Below are 22,499 nucleotides of genomic sequence, written 5' to 3'. Positions count from 1 at the left end.
TGTGATTAAATGTAAAATCAATAACGTTACACAATTCCATAGTGCCTTTCATCTGACGATTACAAAGTGCACGTTAAATTATTCCTTAACACTTCTATAGCACACTAGACCCTTTTTACAAATAAGTTGAGACATAGTGATTAAATGGCTTCCTTTAAGTCTGACAGAGCCCTGAATCCTGAGTCCAAAATCATAAAAACATAACAGCCGTACTCGATCAGACCAATGGTCCATATAGCCCAGTCTCCTGTCTTCTGACAGTGGCCAATGTCAGGCGCTTCAGAGGGAATGAAAAGAACAAGCAATCATCTAGTAATCATCCCCTGTGGCCCAGTTCCAGCTTCTGGCAAACAGAGGCTAGGGACACCATCCCTGCCCACCCTGGCTAATAGTCATTGATGGGCCTATTCTCCATGAACTTATCTAGTTCTTTTTTTAACCCTGCTATGATCTTGGCCTTCCTAACATTCTCTGACAAAGAGTTTCACAAGTTGTGTTGTGTGAAGAAATACTTCCTTTTGTTTTTAACCTGCTGCCTATTAATTTTATTTGGTAACCCCTAGTTCTTGTGTTATGAGAGAGAATAAATAGCACTTCCTTATTTACTTTCTCCACACCAGTCCTGATTTTATAGACCTCTATCCTATCCTCCCCTTAGTCATATCTTTTCCAAGCTGAATAGTCCCAATCTTATTAATCTCTCCACATATGCAAGCTGTTCCATACCCATAATCATTTTTATTTCCCTTTTCTGTACTTTTTCCAATTCCAAAATATCTTTTTTGAGATGGGGTGACCAGGTGTGCACGCAATATGCAAGATGTAGGTGTACAATGAATCTATACAGAGGCCATATATAATATCATCTGTCCCTTTCCTAGTGATTCACAACATTTGTTACCTTTTTTTCACTGAAGCTTCACATTGAGTGCATGTTTTCAGAAAACTATCCACAATGACTGCAAGATCTCTTTCTTGAACAGTAACAATTAATTTAGACCCCATCATTTTATATGTATAGTTGGGATTATGTCTTCCATTGTCCATTATTTCCTATCCTCAGCACTAGCCACTGAAATTTTTAGAATGCTTTGGATCACAGACTATAAAATAAATTGTATAGTATACAGTTGGCTACAAAAAATTTAAAACAGCAGTTAGAAGTGTGATACTAAGGCCTGGTCTACACTACGAGTTTATGTCTGATTTAGCAGCATTAAATCCGAATTAACCCTGCACCCGTCCACACAACGAAGCCATTTTTTCGACATAAAGGGCTCTTAAAACCGATTTCTGTACTCCTCCCCAACGAGGGGATTAGCGCTGAAATTGACATCGCTCTTTCGAATTAGGGTTAGCGTGGACACAATTCAAAGGTATTGGGATACGGAAGCTATCCCACAGTGCACCATTGTGACCGCTCTGGACAGCGCTCTGAACTCGGATGCACTGGCCAGGTGTACAGGAAAAGTCCCGGGAACTTTTGAATCTCATTTCCTGTTTGGCCAGGTGAGCTCACCAGCACAGGTGACCATGCAGTCCCAGAATCGAAAAAGAGCTCCAGCATGGACCGAACGGGAGGTACTGGATCTGGTCGCTGTATGGGGAGGGGAATCCATGCTATCAAAACTACATTCCAAAAGACGAAATGCCAAAACATTTCAAAAAATCTCAGAGGCCCTGAGGGACAGAGGCTACATCAGGCACGCAACACAGAGCCGTGTGAAACTTAAGGAGCTCAGACAAGCGTACCAGAAAACCAAAGAATCAAACTGACGCTCCAGGACTGAGCCCCAGACATGCTGCTTCTACGCTGAGCTGCATGCAATTCTAGGGGGGGCCACCACCACTATCCCACCCCTGTCCGTGGACTCTGATGATGGGGTACTCTCCGCCACGGCTGAGGATTTTGCAGAGGGGGAAAACGAGGAGGAGGAGGAGGAGGACGAGGTTGTGGAGAGCACAAAGCACACCGCTCTCCCCTACAGCCAGGATCTTTTTTTTAAATCACCCTGACTGAAATACCCTCCCAACCCAACGAAGCTGGAGAAGGGACGTCTGGTGAGTGTACCTTTTTAAATATAATACATGTTATAAAAGCAAGCGTTTTTTAATGATTAAGTAGCCCCAAGGACTTGGGATGCATTCGTGGCCAGTACTGCTACTGGAAAAGTCTGTTAACATGTCTGGGGATGGAGCGGAAATCCTCCAGGAACATCTCCATGAAGCTCTCCCAGAGGTACTCTAAAAGCCTTTGCAGAAGGTTTCTGGAGAGAGCAGCCTTATTCCGTCCTCCATGGTAGGACACTTTACCACGCCATGCTAGTAGCAAGTAATCTGCATGACACAGCCTGGTAGCGTATGGTCCCGGTGTTTGCTGGCATTCATGCAACATCCGTTCTTTATCTCTCTGTGTTATCCTCAGGAGAGTGATATCGTTCATGGTAACCTGCTTGAAACAGGGGAATTTAATTAAGGGGACAGTCAGAGGTGCCCGTTCCTACTAGGCTGTTTGCCTGTGGCTGAAAAGAAATCCTCCCCGCAGTTAGCCACGCAGGGGAGCAGGGCAGGGAGGGGTGGGGCATTGGCGCTGAGCTGTGCCTGTGGCTGAAAAGAAATCCTCCCTGCAGTTAGCCATGCGGGGGGGGCGGGTCGGGGAGGGGAGAGGAGAGGTGGGGCATTGGCGCTGAGCTGTTCGCGTTTGGCTAGCAGGGATCTTCCCTGATACCAGCCAGGCGGTGGGGGGAGGGGGAAAGCGATCATCCCAGAGAATCAGATGGGGGAAGGGGGTTAGTTTGGTTTTTGCTGCTGCACGTTAACAGGAAAACCGCAGCACTAAATGGCCAACTCAACAGGCTTTGCTTGGTATGGGAAAGGAGGGGGCTGCTGTTATGAAGGTTGCAGAAGCCGAAAGACTATGACTTACCATGGCCGCCTGCAAGCCAAATTCTGTTGCCCGACCCTGCGTGTGTGATTTCTAACACCAAAGCCGCAGGCACTCAGTATAAGATGCAAAATGCGACCTTGTATCGAAATCACATGTGCTATGCAATGTGAATACTGTTCACCGTGAAAGAGTATAGCCATTGTTCTGTAAAATGTATCTTATTAAATACTTCACTCCCTTTTTTTTCCTCCAGCAGCTGCAAATGTTTCAAGCATCCCTCCTCTGTCCCAAAGGCTATCTCAAATAAGGCAGTGAAAAAAACGCACGCGCGCTGACATGTTCTCTGAGCTCATGCAGTCGTCCGGCACTGACAGAGCTGTGTGGAGGGACACAACAGCAGAGTACAGGACAGTGGCCGATGAACATGAGGAGAGGTGGTGGCAGGAAGATCAGAGGAGGCATGAGGCAACGCTGGGGCTACTGCGGGATCAAACGGACATGCTCCGGCATCTGGTGGAGGTTCATGAACGGCAGCAGGATCACAGACCACCACTGCAGCCCCTACTTAACTGCCCTCCGAGCTCCCCAAGTTCCATACCCTCCTCACCCAGACGCAAGAACGCGGGGGCGGGCGGGGAGCCTACGGGCACCCAACCACCCCACCCCAGTGGACTGCCCAAGCAACAGAAGGCTGGCTTTCAGCAAGTTTTAAAGTGGCCTTTTCCTTCCCTCCTCCCCTACCCCACCCGGGCTACCTTCTGAGTTATCTCCCTGTTTTTATAATCAATTAATAAAGAATACATGTTTTTTAAATGATAGTGACTTTATTTCCTTTGCAAGCAAGCTGTGATCAAAGGGGGGAGGGCGGGTGACTTGCAGGGAATTTAGAGGCAACCAAGGGGGCGGGTTTTCATCAAGGAGGAGCACACAACAAGCAACAATAACAAAGGGAATACTGGTTTCACTGAGGTCTGAGAGAGTCTGTAAACTGTGCCAGCGACCCTTTAAATGTCCAAATGCACACTCTACCACCATTCTGCACTTGCTCAGCCTATAGTTGAACAGCTCCTTACTACTGTCCAGGCTGCCTGTGTACGGCTTCATGAGCCAGGGCGTTAACGGGTAGGCTGGGTCCCCAAGGATAACTATTGGCATTTCAACATCCCCAACAGTTATTTTCTGGTCTGGGAAGTAAATCCCTTCCTGCAGCCGTTTAAACAGACCAAAGTTCCTGAAGACGCGAGTGTCATGAACCTTTCCCAGCCATCCCACGTTGATGTTGGTGAAACGACCCTTGTGATCCACCAGTGCTTGCTGCACCATTGAAAAGTACCCCTTGCAGTTTATGTACTGGCTGCTCTGGTGGTCCGGTCCCAAGATAGGGATATGCGTTCGGTCTATAGCCCCACCACACTTAGGGAATCCCACTGCAGCAAAGCCATCCACTATGACCTGCACATTTCCAAGAGTCACTACCTTTGATAGCAGCAGCTCAGTGATTGTGCTGGCTACTTGCATTACAGCAACCCCCACAGTAGATTTGCCCACTCCAAATTGATTCCCGACTGACCGGTAGCTGTCTGGCATTGCAAGCTTCCACAGGTCTATTGCCACTCGCTTGTGAACTGTGAGGGCTGCTCTCATCTTGGTATTCTTGCACTTCAGGGCATGGGAAAGCAAGTCACAAAGTTCCATGAAAGTGCCCTTATGCATGCAAAAGTTTCAGAGCCACTGGGAATCATCCCAGACCTGCAACACTATGAGGTCCCACCACTCTGTGCTTATTTCCTGGGCCCAGAATAGGCTTTCCATGGCATGAGCCTGCCCCATTAACACCATGATCTCCAAATTGCGGGGGAACCCGGTTTTAGAGAAAAGTGCGTTCATGTCCTCATCACCATGCTTCCATCACCTCCTTGCCTGGTTTTTCAGGTGCTGGTTCTACATACACTGCACGATAATGCGCGAGGTGTTTACAATGATCATAACTGCTGTGGTGAGCTGAACAGGCTCCACACTTGCTGTGCTATGGCGTCTGCTCCTGCTCAGGCAAACCAAGGAAAAGGGCGCGAAACGATTGTTTGCCGTTGCTCTGATGGAGGGAGGGGCGACCAACAATATGGTTTACAGGGTTGGCTTACAGGGAATTAAAATCAATAAAGGGGGTGGCTTTGCGAGAAACAGAATGGCCCCCTCAAGGATAGAACTCAAAACTGGGTTTAGCAGGCCGCTGATTTCACGGAGGGCGGGAGGGAGGAGAAAATGAATACAAAACAAATCTGGTCTATTTCTTGTTTTGATCCACTTCATCTATCTTTATACATCATGCTGGCAGCAGACTATGCAGTATGAGCGCTAGCCGTTGTCATCACCTGGGTGCTCGGCAGAGGACAGTGCAATATGACTGCTGGCCATCGTCTTCTGCTGGCTTCAGATTAAAAGACAGTGCACTAGGACTGCCAGTAGGACTGAATTGCCATGAGACGAAACTTAAAAGGGAAATGACCTGGCTGAGTCACTCCCATATTTGCCCAGGTGCCACTGACCTCATCGAGGTCGGTTAAAAGAGCACCCTGGACTACGTCAACGACGGCTACTAGTCATACTGCACTGTCTGCTGCCAAAAGGCAATAAACTGCTGCTGTGTAGCAATGCAGTAACACGTCTGCCAGCACCCAGAAGACATACGGTGATGGTGAGCTGAGCGGGCTCCATGCTTGCCGTGGTATGGCGTCTGCACACGTAACTCAAGAAACAAGGCGCAAAAGGATTGTCTGCCCTTGGTTTCACGGAGGGAGGGAGGGAGGGAAGGGGGGCCTGATGATATGTACCCAGAACCACCCGTGACAATGTTTTAGCCCCATCAGGCATTGGGATTTCTACCCAGAATTCAAATGGGCAGCGGAGACTGCGGGAACTGTGGGATAGCTACCCACAGTGCAACGCTCCGGAAGTCGACGGTTGCCTCGGTACTGTGGACACACTCTGCCGACTACGTGCCCTTAGAGCATTTGTGTGGAGGGAGACACAATCAACTGTATAAAAATGTTTTCTACAAAACCAACTTCTATGAATTTGACCTAATTTCATAGTGTAGACAAGGCCTAAGTGGTTTAACTAAAATAAAATGGACTACTTCATCTACTACTAGTTTCAGACGTTTTTAAATGCCAGTGCTTAGTCTGCAATTGCATGCATTCCTCCATTATTAAGTCATAAAATACAGTTACCTAAGTCGATTTTTATCTGCAAGCAGCATATGGACATATCTTTCCAGAGAATGTTCATTTAATGCACAGCGTAGCCAGGCACGGCCTCTGCCAATATCTGTGGTAATAGTCCTCAGAGAGTAGAAGCGCTGTAGTTCATGTTTATTCAAAACTTCTCTTACGTAGTACCAAAACACTGGCTCTGCAAGATATATTAAGATACAAAAACACACTTAACTCATATGTCTGGTCTATTTTCCTCTCTCCCTATCACAAAGTCATTAAAGAGAATACCATGTATATCATTTCTATTCTTACCTCCACATTTTTATGCCAGTTTTTTCAAATATCATTCTAAAGCCAATATAATTACTATTTCATACTTAAGCGCACACAATAAACGGTTTCCTATCTATAGGACATGCTATTTTACTAAAACAATACAATTACCTGCTTATGACCTTGAACATAGATGAATCATTTCCCAGCTTGTTGTAACCCTTCAATTTAGTAGCTTGGTTACTTCTACAGAATTTCTCTGAAGCTATTCACTGTAGATATTTGTAATAAGAATTATCCTTGCAGGATTCCACCTTCACTACTAAATCTAACACTAACACTAACACACACACAAAAAAAGGTCATCCAAATTTACCATTTCATTTATAACAGCAAGGCCAAAATTTCATTTGGGGATGCATACTGCTATCGTTTTTAAAAACACACCTGTGCTCCAGGATTGATAAATTTGTAACTGGTGTAAGATAACTTAAGTTTGCTGGCAACAAATTCTACTTATTATTAAAAACCTCCCATCAAATTACCGTATTGCAGTTAACTACCATTCTACTCTATATAGGTTCTTATACCATGCTCAGCACTGACATCTGACCATTTTCCAGTAGTGCATTAAGCAATATGATTAACACTTGTCCTGTATTTGTTCTCTCATCCTCTCCCTAAGGGAGAAGTGGAGTGGGGGGGGGGTTGTTTTTGTGGAGTGGGGGACCAAGAGGGGGTAGAATTTGGTTTGTTTTTTTTTAAATATGCATGTTGCTATATGTTTATGCTAGAGAAGACAAGGTAAAATAAATGTGCCTTGTACTTGATGTGGAAGATGGTGCAGATTGTGATGGTCATTACTTCCTGGAGGAGTTAATCCCACAGTCTTGAACTGGCCCCCAAGAAAGTTCTGAATTAGAGGTAATGACAATACACATGTCAATAACAGCACACATGTGTACAATAAAACACTTTTATTTTTATTTTTAATGTGAAACACATTTTTCAATTAAACTCAAGATGATCTCGGGATACTTTTATGCCAGGTCACATCCCCCCACTTCACTGGGAAGAAAGGATCAGCCATATATTAGCTTATTCCTTGCCATTAAAACAATATTTTTAACAAGTTACATGCAGTTTGACCATTACTATTGACCATCAATATTGCATTAAATATATATATTGCTCAAAAACAAACTATACAGCAATATTAGCATTAGAGTTTTGTGAGGACACCAAATGATCACAATTACAGAAGACTGAGAAAGTTCTAAAGGACCTAATAAAGCCAGATAATTGGCAACATAAAAACAGATTAAATTCAAGGCAGGTCAGTGCAAAGAAATGCATGTGGGATAGAACAATTTGAACTACTCCTACACTTGGCTGTTAATTTAGAAGCCATCAACCACACAGGAGAGAGACATAAGCACCCTTGTTGACAGCTCAATGAAAACCTCTGCTCAATGTAAAATGGTAGTCAAAAACCAAATAAGATTTAGGTTTTTATTAAGAAAAGGATAGTGAAACCTCATACTGCCATTACATAAATTGACGGTAAACCCTCACCTTGAGCACTGTGCTCAGTTCTGGCCATCCCATCTCTCAAAGGATACGACAGAAATATAGAAGGTTCAAAGAAAGGCAACAAAAAACCAGAGAAGGCATACAATCTTTTCTCATGTTGGAATTTTTTGAACACCTCAATCCTATCACACCTTATTTGTCTTCTCTAAATTAAATAAGCTTGGTTGTTTAATGCAATTAATAGTATAAGAAAGGTCAGGCAGGCAGTCCTAGTTTCTCCCTGCTAATATAAAAACTTTGCAGATGTTCACGCTTTTGAATAGAGGTTGCATGCTGAGAGGTACAGTTATTGTTGGAGCTGTAGGTGGGGTTAACTGCTTTTTTAGGTTTATTTCCTTCTAATCTGTTAAAAGGAACCTGAAGTATTAAATTGGCACCTTTTTAATATATTTTTAGAAACCTAAATACAGGAATGAATAAAAATAGAACCATATAACCTTGTGCAACTCAGTACCACAAGATATTATTGAAAAAAATTAGGGGAAAAAATTGAAGTGTGAACAAGGAAATCGGCAGTTCCGTTAAATGATATGAAAACTTGTAAGAGATAGGAAACCTCATGCTTCAGAGACCTATCAACCACATATCCCTGGGGTTATAAAGAAACTTCCCCCATGGGCATGTTTATCACAAACATTTCTATTTGGGGGGTTTGTACATTGCTGTGAAACATAGAATACTGGACAAGATGGACCACTGGTTTGATCCAGTATGGCAATTCCCATTGTCCCATGTTCCTTTACACACGGATCCTACACATGGACTAAATTTAACAATTAAAATGGAACGACTCACATGTGCAAAATTAAACATGTGCTTACCATGAATTAGGGCCTTATACAATAAACTAACATGGAAAAGATAAAGAGGTCCACACTATATGTGTGGAAGCTTTATTACTATTTCTGTAGCTCTGGTCTGGCTTGCATTTATTTGGATCTCTCCATTTCAAAACAGTTTAACTGGCATATCTAAGAAAAGAAAAGATTCCTTAAAATAAGATACATCAGTAGCAAAACTACCACGATTTATTTCTTTTATGAAGAGAGTCTCTTATGATTGTTTATGAAAACATGCATTAATTTGTGTTTCAGTAAGACAGAAACTGAAGGAGGAAGTGAAAATGTTACTGGAATGGAAAAACTAGTGGATTTCCCCTTCTGCTCAAAGCTAACACTCCCACTGTTTCCTGGCACTCTGCTTACTGACAGCAATCAAGGCTTTCTGAAAAGGATGGAATTTGGGGCATCAACAGTTAATATTCAAAATTTATCTAATATAAATTAAATACTAGCACTACATACTGCTGTCTGGTATGAACTTAATGATATAAGGTGGGATTTTCAAAAGCACTAAGTCACTGATTAATTGGGAGCAGACACAGAGAGCTTTTGAAAAATCCCACCTCTCAGGTTTACAATACGTACTATTTCCCAGTCTGACAATCGCATACAAAAATAATAATCAGGAAGATGACCTACTCTGCATTCAGTGTATCCTGCATAATGTGAGGCAAAATACTGATATTATACAAGTTACTCAAATATTCACCCAATTTACACAAAATAAAGTTTACATAAATTATACATTCAGTTTTGCTCTATTTGTTTATAGGCTCAATAAAGCTCCCATATATTATACATTACTCAACTGTGTATTACAAGATTATAATGCCATCCTGAAGTGCTTTATTGGGCAAGGATAAACTAATTTTGAAGTCTGGTTTCAGAAAGTAGAAACCTATGGCTTTTTGACTGGGAGAAGGGGAAAAGCCCAAAGTTCACAACTTAGGCATTGTAACTATCTTATATTTGCCTTGTAATTAGTTGGAACATGTTTGTAAAAAATGTATAGCATTTTTCACATTAAGTGGCATTGTACAATATTTTGACATTGCCTTTTCTGTGCTATCTGAACAGATTTTTTTAATTTCTTATTTATTCACAACCAAGCAGGTGCAAAATTTTGCTGTTTTTAATTGATCGTTTGATTAGATACTAATATTTGAATTCCTCTCCCCCCCACTGATATAAATTAATCATTCTTTTTATAAACATATACAGAAAATGATGATGGTTATCACAGAAGTTTTCTGCATTATGAATCATAAGACACAGTAGGGAGGGTAATCACTGCCAATAATAAAATAAGATGGCATGCTGTAAAGAAGAAAAAATGTTTAAGAATATAAGAATGGCACTCTTGAGGGAATCCTGCAATGAAAAATTAAAAATTCTGCACGCAATATTTTAAAATTCTGCAAAATAATGCATATTTTATTTGTCAAAATAACACTATATAATTGCACAAGTTTCAATTATTTTGGTAATTTATTTCAAAATACCTGTCAGCAACTGTGTCTGTAACAATAAAGATAACAAAAATTCCCCCAGGAGTAGAGAGTTAAAGAAACCCCTATGACAACACAGTTCCTGTTTCTCTGCCCCCTCCCACCCAGAGCCAAGCCAGGGGTACCAGACACCCATACCTTCCCCCCACAGAGCTCAGCCGTGGGGCATCCCTCAGCCCAGATATCCACAACCCCAGAGCCCAACTGCGGGCACCCACGCACCCAAAGACCCACAATCTCCCCCTCCTCAGAGCCCAGTTGTAGGTCACCCCCAAACCTCCTCCCCACAGTGCCCAGAGATCCAGAGGGAGAAACTGCGTAATGCTGGGTCACAGGCTTGTACTGAGATTCCTGAACACCACCTCCTTCCTTCAGAATGTGCTGGGAACTGTAGCTGCTGGGAACCCTCCAGCTCCTCCTCCCTCTCCCCCTGGTAGTGCCTTCCATTTGAAAGCTAGAAAGCTGGGCTCTGCTGGATCCAGCAACCCCTAGTGGCAGCCAGCAGGGAAAAAGATGCAAAAAAATTGCAGTGCCAATTCTGCAGGGAAAAAGAAATTCTGCGCAGAACAGTAATTCTGTGCAAATTCTGCATTGCGCAGTGGCGCAGAATTCCCCCAGAAGTAGAATGGCCATACTGGGTCAGACCAATGGTCCATCTAGCCCAGTATCCTCTCTTCCGACAGTGGCCAATGCCAGGTGCTTCAGAGGGAATAGGCAATCATTGAGTGATCCATCCCCAGTGATCCACTCCCAGCCTCTGGCAGTCAGAGGCTAGGGACATCCACAGCATGGGGTTGCATTCCTGACCATCCTGGCTAATAGCCATTAATGGACCTATCCTCCACTAACTTATCGAGTTCTTTTTTTAACCAAATTATAGTTTTGGTCTTCACAACATATCCTGGCAATGAGTTCCACAAGCTGACTGTGCGCTGTGTGAAGAAGTACTTCCTTTTGTTTTCAACCAGCTGCCTACTAATTTCATTGGGTGACCCTTGGTTTTTGTGTTATGTGAAAGGATAAACAACACTTCATTAGTCACTTTCTCCACATCATTCATGGTTTACAGGCATAAGTTGTTTGTATTTTCAAGTTATAGTCCCTAGGTCTGTCACTGGCTCTTCAAATGATTTTAAGAAAGCCACTCAACTTCTGTGCCATGGTTTACCATCTATAAAATAGATTATGCAGCTTTCAAGAATGGGTCCCTGGGTTATGATTTATTAGTATAATCCTGGGGCAGCCAAGGTAATGGAACAATCTATACCAGTATATTATACCTGAACGACATAGGGGGAAATGATGCAACAAAGAAAGGTAAAACACACAGGCACAAGAGTACCACTAACAAGGGGCAAGAGCAGAAGAGTTCTAATGAGCAGGGAGAAGAGAGAAACCGTCACCTAACCTCTGCTTCTGTTAAGACCATTCTGTTAACAGAAGTGTAATGGGGGTACAGGAAAGAGGAGGAATTCTCTCCAAATATTTTCAATCTTCTCAAAATACTCTTCTACCCATTTTTCAAACAAACCCTACAGGGAGTGCAGACCCTTTATGCTAAAGGACTCTAACAGATACCAGAATGAAGTCCTGTATTGTTATTTCAATCCAAGAGAACACAAGAATAAAGGAACATCAAACTAGAGATAGAGTTGCGACACTACTGAGGAAGAAGGGACCTGTAACAATTGCACATGCCTTTCAGGACTACATATTGCTACAGCCATGAAAACCACATTCACTCTCAAAGAGTAAAAATGTTTTTTTCAGAATCTTGCTTACAAAAAACAAAGATATAATATTTTATATGAATTTTTAAGTACCACAGGATTTTTAAAGATCCACTCAAAAAGGCTGCTCTTTTTCAAAGCGTATCTTTGGTAAAATACTCAGTTTGTAGTTAATATGAATAAAAATAAAACAGAATATTAAAATATCAGCACTGATATAAAAAGCAGCACTGTAGATGATTTATAGCCATTCTGGATCACATTTTGTCATAAAATTTGCGTCCATTAAGTTCAGCTGAGTTGTCTAACTTTTTTACTGCCAAAGATTGCTGCTATAGCCACATTTATGCAGCAGAAATGTAGCATTCAGACATATTAATCACAGCGTTCATCTATTCCTTTGTGTTATTGCCACCCTGAATACAAACCAGGTCAGAATCATTTTCCTGGAAGTAGTAACAGTATTAAATTACATTTGTACCTGTTTTGGAGATGCACAATCATTCAGAAAATTAAGTTTACTTGCAAATAGTCACAGACATATTGATAATATGTTCTCTTCAGTAACTATTCGGTGTTGTTAAATTTGCCTGCTGTACCACATCCACGTTCTCACTCTTGACTGAGCTTCCACATGTTACTCATTATTATGGTTTTCTATGCAGCCAAAAAAAGATAGATACTTTCCCTCCTCTCCTCTGAGTAGAAAAATAATCTCATATTACTGACAGGCAGCCAAGTAAAACGCTTTTTTTTTAAAACGGTTATATGAGCACACGGAAGCTTGGGAACAATTTCGCTGACCTAGGTAATGTGGATGGATATCTCAGAATTTTAAGATTAAGAAAGTTCAAAGATGGACCAAGGAACCTCACAAGCTTCTGATTTTACCACCAACCATGCACTGAGCACTGGAGCGTAATAGTTAGGACCCTACTAAATTCATGGTCCACTTTGCTCAATGTCACAGTCATAGGATTTTAAACATCATAAATTTCATGATTTCAGCCATTTAAACCTGAAATTTCACGGTGCTGTAATTGTAGGGGTCCTGACCCAAAAAGGAGTTGTAAGGGGGGGAGATGTCACAAGGTTATTGTATGGGAGGTTGCAGTACTGCTATCCTTACTTCTGTGCTGCTGGCGGCGCTGCCTTCAGAGCTGAGCAGCTGGAGAGTGGAGGCTGCTGGCCAGGAGCTCAGCTCTGAAGGCAGTGCCGTTCCAGCAGCAGCGCAGAAGTAAGGGTGGCATCGTATGGTATTCCCACCCTTATTTCTGCGTTGCTGCGGGTGGGGAGCTGCTTTCAGAGCTGGCCACCCAGCCAACAGCCGTTGCTCTCCAGCTGCGCAGTTCTGAAGTCAGCGCAGAAAGATGGCAATACCGTGTCCTCCCCCCCACACCCAATAACCTTGTGATCCCCCCGCACCTCTCTTTTGGGTCAGGACCCCCAGTTTGAGAGACGCTGGTCTCCCCAGTGAAATTTATACAGTATAGGGTAAAAGCCCACAAAAGACCAGATTTCATGGTCCGTGATGCGTTTTTCATGGCCGCAAATTTGGTAGGGCCCCAATAATAGTGAGGAATATAGGAATGCATTTAAATGGCAAAGTATTGAGATCACCAGGAGCAGTAATAGGTAATGGTAGAATACAAGATCTTGGATTAGGAGAGGGCAGAACAGCTGCTGAACAAATGGATGAGACTGTAAATTGGAGGCTGGGGAGGCTATCCACTGAAGAAACTACCAATGACCAACAAGAACAAAAACCGCATTAACTAAACGATGAGAAAAAAATAAGATTAAACTACAAGTTCTTATTGCAGTTAACTGTATTTGTAATATGCCACATAACAGTATTATGGAAACTGTAGGTGGAGGTCACAGTAAGTATAATAAATTCCACCATATAGAAGGATTAAATGTCAAAGTATATTACTTTAACATTTGTTATAGTTGAGTGATTTTCAGAAGCCTGAAGATTATGGTCCCTTATAATTAAGGCTACGTTTTAGTCACAGGTATTTTTAGTAAAAGTCACGGACAGTAAACAAAAATTCCCGCCGTGACGTATCCATGACTTCTACTGTATACCCCTGACTAAAACTTGGGTACTCTGGGGCAGGGGGAGGCCCAGGGAAGCTACGCAGGTGTTCTGGAGCAGGGGTACGTGGCCCAGGACCCCAGCTGCTGCTCGGAGAGGCTGACGGGCTCCCTACTGGGCTCTGCACGGCTCCCAGAAGCGGCTGTCTCTGCAGCCCCTAGACAGAGGCGTGAACGGGGGGTGTGTGGCTCCACACGCTGCCCCCGCCCCGAGCACCCGCTCTACAGCTCCCATTGGCTGGGAACCACGGCCAATGGGAGCTGCGGGGACGGTGCCTATAGGCGGAGGCATTGCGCAGAGCGGTCTGGCCGTGCATCCACCTAGGAACATGTTGCAGCTTCCGGGGAGCTCCCCCAACGTAAGCACCAACCAGAGCCCTCACCCTGTCCCACACGGCAACTCCATGCTGATGGATGTTGTGGCCCGAGATTGCCCCAGCAGCAGTCAGTGCAGCTGGCCCAGGGGCTGCCCGAACTGCTCAGGTGGCCCCCGGGCTAATCACACTGGCCCCTGCAGAACTCACGGAGGTCCCGGAAAGTCACAGAATCTGTGACTTCCATGACAGACTCGCAGCCTTACTTATAATACCTTAAAACTGTTATCTCTTAGATGAGGAAGGGAAGACAAACAGACCACTGGAGGCCAAGCAAAGGAGACATCATGAAGCTGAACTTTTTAAACACAAAGTGTGGATAAATAAACATGGGGGAGTGAAGAGAAGAGGAGCAGAAAGGAAACAGAGCCCAACACAAAAGCAAAGTGTTCACTAAAAAAAGAAAGTATTTTGACCACAAAAATAAAAAACGGTAGATAAAACTCTACCCAATACAAGCAGCATAAGTTTTGCTTTTAAAATTCCTATCAAGACTTACTATCTCATGCCCACTGCCATAAATTTTGAAAATTAAAAACAGAATAAAATAGGGTTAATAATGGAACAATACCATTACAAAAGCAACATTACAATTATATAATGTTTAGCAATATCAACTGTTACCAAATAGAAGTGCCTTGGAAAGTTCTTATCATAGAATTGTATGGACTGAGGACTCCTGAAAGTAGCATAAGAAATTTTGGGCTAAAACTGCTGTGAAAATGAAACTAAACTGTGAAAAAAAAGTCAGAGAGTTTATACTGCTATTTACAATCACTTTAAGAAAATAAATTCCAGCATATACTAAACTAGTATTAACAGCATCTTGGATTTTTAAACCCATTTTTAGATATTCAAATATTAAACACTCTTCAACATAAATATGTACAACATACTACATAAGAGTGAATTAACAAGCATCTTTATTTTGTAATGAGAGTTCAGTTAAGTACATTAAAAATAGCTTAGAGCCTGGTTTGTTTTCTTAAACCCAAAAACGAGAGGTTACGTCGATTGCTTACACATAACAAGGATAGTATTTTGACATTTTTCAATAGGTCAGTTTGGAACAGTGCACTACCTGTTTCTGTTTTGCTGGAGAAACCTGCCGCCTGTTTGATTGCTGCTGCTGTTAATGCTAATCCTCGGCTCCTCTTCAAACCATGCTGTAGTACAGCTTCAAACTGAGCACACAGGCAAGTAACTCTGCAACACAATACATGATTAATTAATTAAAGACAATCTGAAAAGAATAAAAACAATCAATTATGTTTAGATTCAGTGGATTTAGACATCTGGAATAAATGCAGAATGTGCAGGTACATGCAGTTCCCTTATACATCAGACGCCAGGGGGCTTCAGCAGGGCTAAGGTTACAGTCCCCCTTGCCCAGGGCAGTAGAGCTTGGGCGGGCTCAGGCTTGGGTCCCCCCTCTGGGGGTCGTGCAGTGATTTCTGTTGTCAGAAGGGGGTCGCAGTGCATTGAAGTTTGAGAACCGCTGATTTACGGTAATCTCTTTATTATGTGAAAGCTCTATAAACCTATTCATATCCACTAGGTTACAGTAACTATACAGAGCCACAGGAAACTGCTTGTTACAAAAAGTTAACAGTCAATTTAGAAATTGATCTTTACATGTTGGAGTGTTTTTTAGATCCCATTCATTTCAGCTCCTCTGTACATAATACAATTATATTTTAAACAGATAAAGTTCAAAATTTACAACTATTTGATGATTTGCTGGAATATGCTGACAATGTGCATATACAAGTTCTAGGCAATTTTACCTGTTTGTTAGTGACACTTTTGCTGTTTTTCAGATGTATTGTAATACATCATACGCAAAGCTTATTTTCATTTGTGCAACTGGAACAGCGTCAAACCCACGACACATGAAAAAGCTCAATTTTGATGACAAAAAGCAAGCTACACAAAACTTGTCAGAGTAACATGCATATACCTTCACTTATGTCTACACCTTGATAGCGGCTGAAATTTTAGATTTCAAGTTTTCTGTAATTATCTTAAAAACTTAAATTATTCAACACAATCTGCACTGCAAACCTGACTAAGAAAATGATAACATAAAAATGTATATTGATGCTCCTCAACCATTTTAGGCATTGTAAAATGAAGCAAAATCTGCCTAGAAAGTAATTTAGACTTTTTTAAAAAATTTATGTCAACCTTACTACTTGGTATTTTAGTAAATTTAACTTATTTTTTAAAATTAAGCCATAGTCCACTGTACTCCTTTTCTGAATATGTCATAACAAATACACCAAAAGCTTTGTTATCTGGCATGTTGGGGGACTGGGAGGTGCCAGTAAGTCAAAAATTCCGGTTAACTAAAAGGGAGGGAGTTTGGGTGCATGAAGAAGCTTAGGGCTGGGGCGCAGGAGGGGCTGTGGGCTCTGGGAGAGAGTTTGGGTATGGGAGGGGGCTCGGGGAAGGGGGGTGGAGTGCGTGAGGGGTTTTGGCGTACCAGATCCGGGCAGCGCTCACCTCGGGCAGCTCCCTGCAAGCAGCAACATGTCCGGAGAGGCACAGCCAGGTGGCTCTGCGCACTGCCTCCACCCGCAGGCACCGCCCTGCAGCTCGCATTGGCCAAGGTCAACGCTCCTAGGTGGAGGAGCGGCCAGGCAGCACTGCACGCTGCCTCCACCCGCAGGCGCCATCACCGCAGCTTCCTTTGGCCATGGTCCCCAGCCAATGGGAGCTGCAGAGTCAGTATTGGGGTGGGGTGGGATGGGATGGGGGCAGTGCATGGAGCCCCTGTGGCCGTTCCTCCACCTAGGAGCACTGACCATGGCCAATGGGAGCTGGGGGGTGAATATTACTATGAGAAACTGAATTATGTCTCCCAAAATGAAATGGAAACATTTTTCATGCTGGAGTAATAAATTCTTATAGCAATCTATAGAAAAAGCAAAATTATATGAAAAATAATAGCCACTGGAAACTAAAAGTGTTTCAGTCATGTGTATTTTGTGTGTAGATAACAGATACTATCACCATGATGCATGTGATATAAGAATCTATACAGAACAAACCAACAACAAAATGGCCCTTTGTTTACTGGACACTGGAGAACTGTGAACAATTAAAAAATCCAGCTATAAAAAAAGATGAAAGAACATCACTGAAATTAGTAAATCTCGTAAAATTTGCAACCCACATAAGGCCTGGGCTACACTTCAGACTTAAGGTGACATAAGGCAGCTTATGTCGACCTAACTCCGTCAGTGTCTACATTACAATGGTACTCCCGCTGATGTAAGTCACCCACTTCATCAAATTAATAAAACTCACCTCCGCGAAAGGTGTAGCACTTAGATTGATGTAGTTAGACTGATGCAGTGTCCATGTAGACTCTGCATTACTTACATTGTTTGTTGGCTGTCAGCCAGGCGCCAAGCTCACAATTGGAACCCTCCACCCCGCAACCCCAGGGCTGACAGCCAGAGCCAGAGACAAAATTTGAAATAGCAGCAGCCAATAAACTGACCAGAATGTCTATTTCACTGCTGGTAGGCAGTCAGCCCTGTGGGCCTGGGGGTTCCAGCTGTGAAATAGACAGCTGTGAGCCCTACACTCTGACTGTCAGTTGGTACAAGCACACCTGATGAGAACGTGCACCACTGGCAGAAGGAGGGCAGTGTGGACACCAACAGCAAATGTAATTGCTGACGTGGCTGTAGGTCAACCTAATTTCAGTCAACCTAATTTTGTAGAGTAAATAAGCCCTAAGTGTGACTTATTCTCTCCTCCAAAAATATTCTCAACCATTGAGCATAGCTCCAAATCACACTGGAAAAATATGTGATCAGAAATCTCTACATGTAAAATTTTCACTTCCTGTTTAATTAAGACTTAAGCTGCCTAACTACAGCCAAATAACACGACTGAGCAAGATGAGCATTCTGCCTGATTCAAGAGACATTTATGAGTAAACCATGTCATTTTTTGGCTTAGCATTAGGCTTTTTAAATCCCAAATGTCCATGCTTGTCAACATATCAATCCTAAAAGGAATACCCAAACTTCTAATTCTTGACAAATTGTTTCAGAAATAGAGCAATGTTGCAAAAAGTAGTAGTTTGGATCAGAAGTTTTTGCTCTGAATCTGGAAATAACTACTTCTATTTTAACATTACAGTTCACACTCAGGAAGACAGTCCCTGCCTCTAGAAGCTTTCACAGTAAGACAAGCAACATACAAAGGGTGGGGGAGAGATATAATATACACAATAAAAAAAAGAATTAACAATTCACAGTTGCCATTTTAATTCACTTTCTATGGGGAAAAAAATCTAGGTAAGCAGTGTAGTTTATAAGAAACTGGTCAATGGATGACAAACTACCTTGAAAAGGCAGCTGAGTGAATAAGGAAGAAGTAGCTGCCATTTCCACCTCTAGTCTAGGTACTTTTCTCCAAAGGCAGCTTAACTAAGTTCAAGGTTAGTTTACAGAACTGAAATGGGAGTTGGTTTAAGAATTTAGGACAGGCAGCAGTGGAGTTTAATGTACGTTCTGGTAGACGATCAGAATCTTTCAACTGGTCTCTGCTGGCTTTCACTAAAAAGACAGCAGCCCTAATAATTAGTTACACTATCAACCTGTTACTCAACACTATAACCTAGTTGACCAACGGGAACCTAAATGACAACAGAAACTAAATGACAATTTTCAATTGGCATTTCTACAATTAAGAGGAGGCAGTTTGTGGCAGGGAGAGAGGATTAGGGAGAAAATGCTTTTTGCAGCTAAAGAACATCGGGAGTAAGAAAAAAAACCTTCGGTTTTCATATGTTCATTTTTAATTGGTTAAAATAGGAAACCCGTAACAGAACAGGGCTAGATTTAAGACATCTATATAAATATTATATAGTCATTTTAAAAACAGAAGTATTGGGGTAACAAATAAAGTTCTTTTTTACTTATATCCAGACTTTGGAATTCAGCATTTTGCCTTAATCCTGCAAACACCTAAGAATCCCCTTTGTCTGGAATATGATTCATGTGCACCAATATGAAGAAGGCAACCAAGAGTTTCTCGTATCAGCAGTTACATAAACAAGCATGTTTTGAAGTGGGCCAAATATCTTTTTATTATATAGCCTATGTAATAATGATATATAAATTTAGACATGCTCCCTAAAGCTTTTTACCTGCTATCAGAATCTGAAGCAATTTCTTTTCTTCCTCCAAATCGGATTTGACACTGTAATGAATAAGTTTAAATAACACGAGTGTTAAGAAACTGAAAATCCTTAAATGCTCTAATTTTAATTTTTAAAAACAAACCAAAAAAAGATGTTCACTGACTCAGCATAAATAAAGTTCTGTTTTTCACCAAAGAAACATTCTGAAAATACAGACTTTAAAAGTTATTTTAAAATACTTTTAATAAGTCAAGTAACTTCTCTGTTAACTTGTCTGGAGGATCAAGAATCCAAAACCTGTTTCACTAAGATGATGATGGTCTCCATTTCTAAATCCAATTACTAGTTCAGGCTTAAATCTGCACACACTTATTGCTTCCAGGAACAGTATGTACTTCAGTGAGTAGTGCTACGTCTACTCACAGAAGCAAGCACTATATCCAGGATTGCACAGATACTCACAAACAATAATAATTTTGAACTTGGGATGGGGAAGAAAAAGTGCATCATACCTGCATTGTCTCTATTTAACCTTATGGGATAAGAGAGGCAAGCAACATTTGAAATAGAAAAAAAATCAACATATACCTGAACTCAAAGTAAATATGTTACTAATGTATACGGTTTACCACTATCTCCACCACCAGCACACAGTGCATTATCAAACCTTTCTATCTTTTAGCTGCTAAATGAAAATCTGTCATATTTGGCAACCCGGATATCAAAAGCATTGCATGTTCCTAGATTTTTTTATTAATGTAACCAACTTAGAATTTTTTTTATTCTAAACTTCCGAAAACTTCCACACATTTTTTTTAAAGTTATCAGAGATTTCTCAAAAAATTTCCGAGTTAAGCTATTAATTATTTAACTTTTTTGCATATATTTTCTTGTAACACGGTCTCAAGAGTTTTGACATTCAGTTACAGAATTAGGGCAGAATTCTCCACTGGACCACTATGCACAAACATGGATCACAGAAGCAGAACTCCATACAGAACCCCAAACTTCTCTTCACATTCTACCCACAATCCTGCTACATAAGTTGATCGCAATAGTCCCTTCTAGCCTTAAAAATCTACCAAGTTCTGGGTTTATAACTTTTGAGTGAACATAACACCATGTCTACATTGGGCAGGGAGACTGCATTTTTTAACTCTGTAGATAGAATGATGTTAAAATCCTACTGTAGACAGGTAAACTGTAGTTTTAACAGCATCTTAACTGGTCAAGGTAAATCCCAGGCTCCCTGCTAGGGTTTACCTCAACTAGTAAACATGTGTTACAACTATAACTTGCCTTGTTTGCTCTGCGATTTTAATACATTAGCTAACACACCTTTTTTCCTAGAGAAGTCAAGGCCTGAGAGAACTTCTTAAGAACAGTAAGTTTCCCCCTCCATCTATTGAAGAGGGGAGGGAAGAATAATAGCAGCTCTTGACAGAAACGTCAACTCAGCATTTATATACTGCAGAAAGATTTTTAGAATTGGGGCAAACTTGTATTTATTGTTTTGATTTCTTACCTGTTTAACTGCATCCAGTAGCCGCTCTAGAAGAAATTGTCTTTTGGTGTCATTGTTCTTTGATCCTAAAATTCAACACAGCTCTATTATTTTAACAAAAATATACTAGTCCCAATTCTGGAAAACTTTCCTCACATGTACTAGTCATCTCACTGAGGTTAACGGAAGTACTTCTCTGAGTAAGAGGATGCAAGATTAGACCTTTTTGTTTTGTTTTTTTAGATACCCTTTATTTAATATGCAGAAACAATGGTAGATGATCAGTCAGTCAGTCTGATTTTAATAAGTTATTCTTTTTGTGGAATCAATAAAAATTACTCTACAGTTCTTAAAATATTAAGAACAGTATTAACATAGTCTTCTCTTGATTAATGCCAATCAGGTAAAGTTAATTAGTAAGCAAGCCACTACACGTAAACATTAATGCACAGGCCACAACATTTAACTTTTTAATCTAAATAATTTCAGTATGCAGTGTCAGCTTTCACACCTTGCTTGGTTGGAAAATCTTTTATAAACATGTCTGGCTGCACATAAAGCTTGCTGTTTAATTAGGCTAAGTCACTGTGCACTGTTAATCTAGTCTTCTCTCAGGTTTTTAAAAGGACTTCCTACACTTATCTGCCACTACTCCTAATATGTCAGACGTTGAGTTATACGTAGTGTTGTTGTAGCTGTACTGGTTCCAGAATGTTAGATAGACAAGGTGGGTGAGGTAATATCTTTTACTGGACCAACTTCCGTTGAGGAGAGAAAGAAGCTTTTAAGCTTACACAGACCTGAAGAAGAGCTTTGTAAGCTCAAAAGCTCATCTCTCTGACCAACGGAAGTTGGTCCAAAAGATATTACTTCACCACCTTATCTCTCTGGGCCCTAAGTTAGACCATTCTGTGCCCACACTTTTCTTCTTCTTGTTGTTCTTCCTCCTCCTCCCTGCAAAGGATATTCAGATTCATATAAAACTCTGACCTCCATATCAGAATTCTACTTGAATAAATTTCCCTCATCACCTAGCAAAACCTATTACCCAGACAACATTGAAGAACTGGAGAAGGTATAAGGGGTGGAAAACATTTCTCTCTTCTTCTTGCAGCCCATCACCCTGGAGCACCTATTACACAATCTCATATGTGTACTATTCCTGCACAAAGCACCTCCAATTTACCCAAGCAGGAGAAGAGATTAAAACTGACCACAATTCATTCCATGGAAGCTGCTCCTCTCCTGCAGATTTCAGAGTAGCAGCTGTGTTAGTCTGAATCCGCAAAAAGAAAAGGAGTACTTGTGT

General features: G+C 41.6%; 1 protein-coding gene across 1 annotated transcript in view; it reads right to left on the bottom strand.

Annotated features, from left to right (window-relative positions):
- Window positions 1–22,499, bottom strand: part of SNX29 (sorting nexin 29) — a 451,551-nt gene that overhangs the window by 415,115 nt on the left and 13,937 nt on the right. The window contains 5 exon segments of the mRNA XM_073362374.1: window positions 6,118–6,298; window positions 15,604–15,728; window positions 19,693–19,745; window positions 21,212–21,276; window positions 22,405–22,466. Coding sequence (XP_073218475.1) covers window positions 6,118–6,298; window positions 15,604–15,728; window positions 19,693–19,745; window positions 21,212–21,276; window positions 22,405–22,414 — 434 coding nt within the window. The 5' untranslated portion in view covers window positions 22,415–22,466.

The sequence above is a fragment of the Lepidochelys kempii genome, chromosome 10, assembly GCF_965140265.1.
Source record: "Lepidochelys kempii isolate rLepKem1 chromosome 10, rLepKem1.hap2, whole genome shotgun sequence".
NCBI classification, from domain to species: domain Eukaryota; kingdom Metazoa; phylum Chordata; order Testudines; family Cheloniidae; genus Lepidochelys; species Lepidochelys kempii.
The sequence above is the reverse complement of the archived record's forward strand: the minus strand, read 5'-3'. Positions and strand labels throughout refer to the sequence as shown.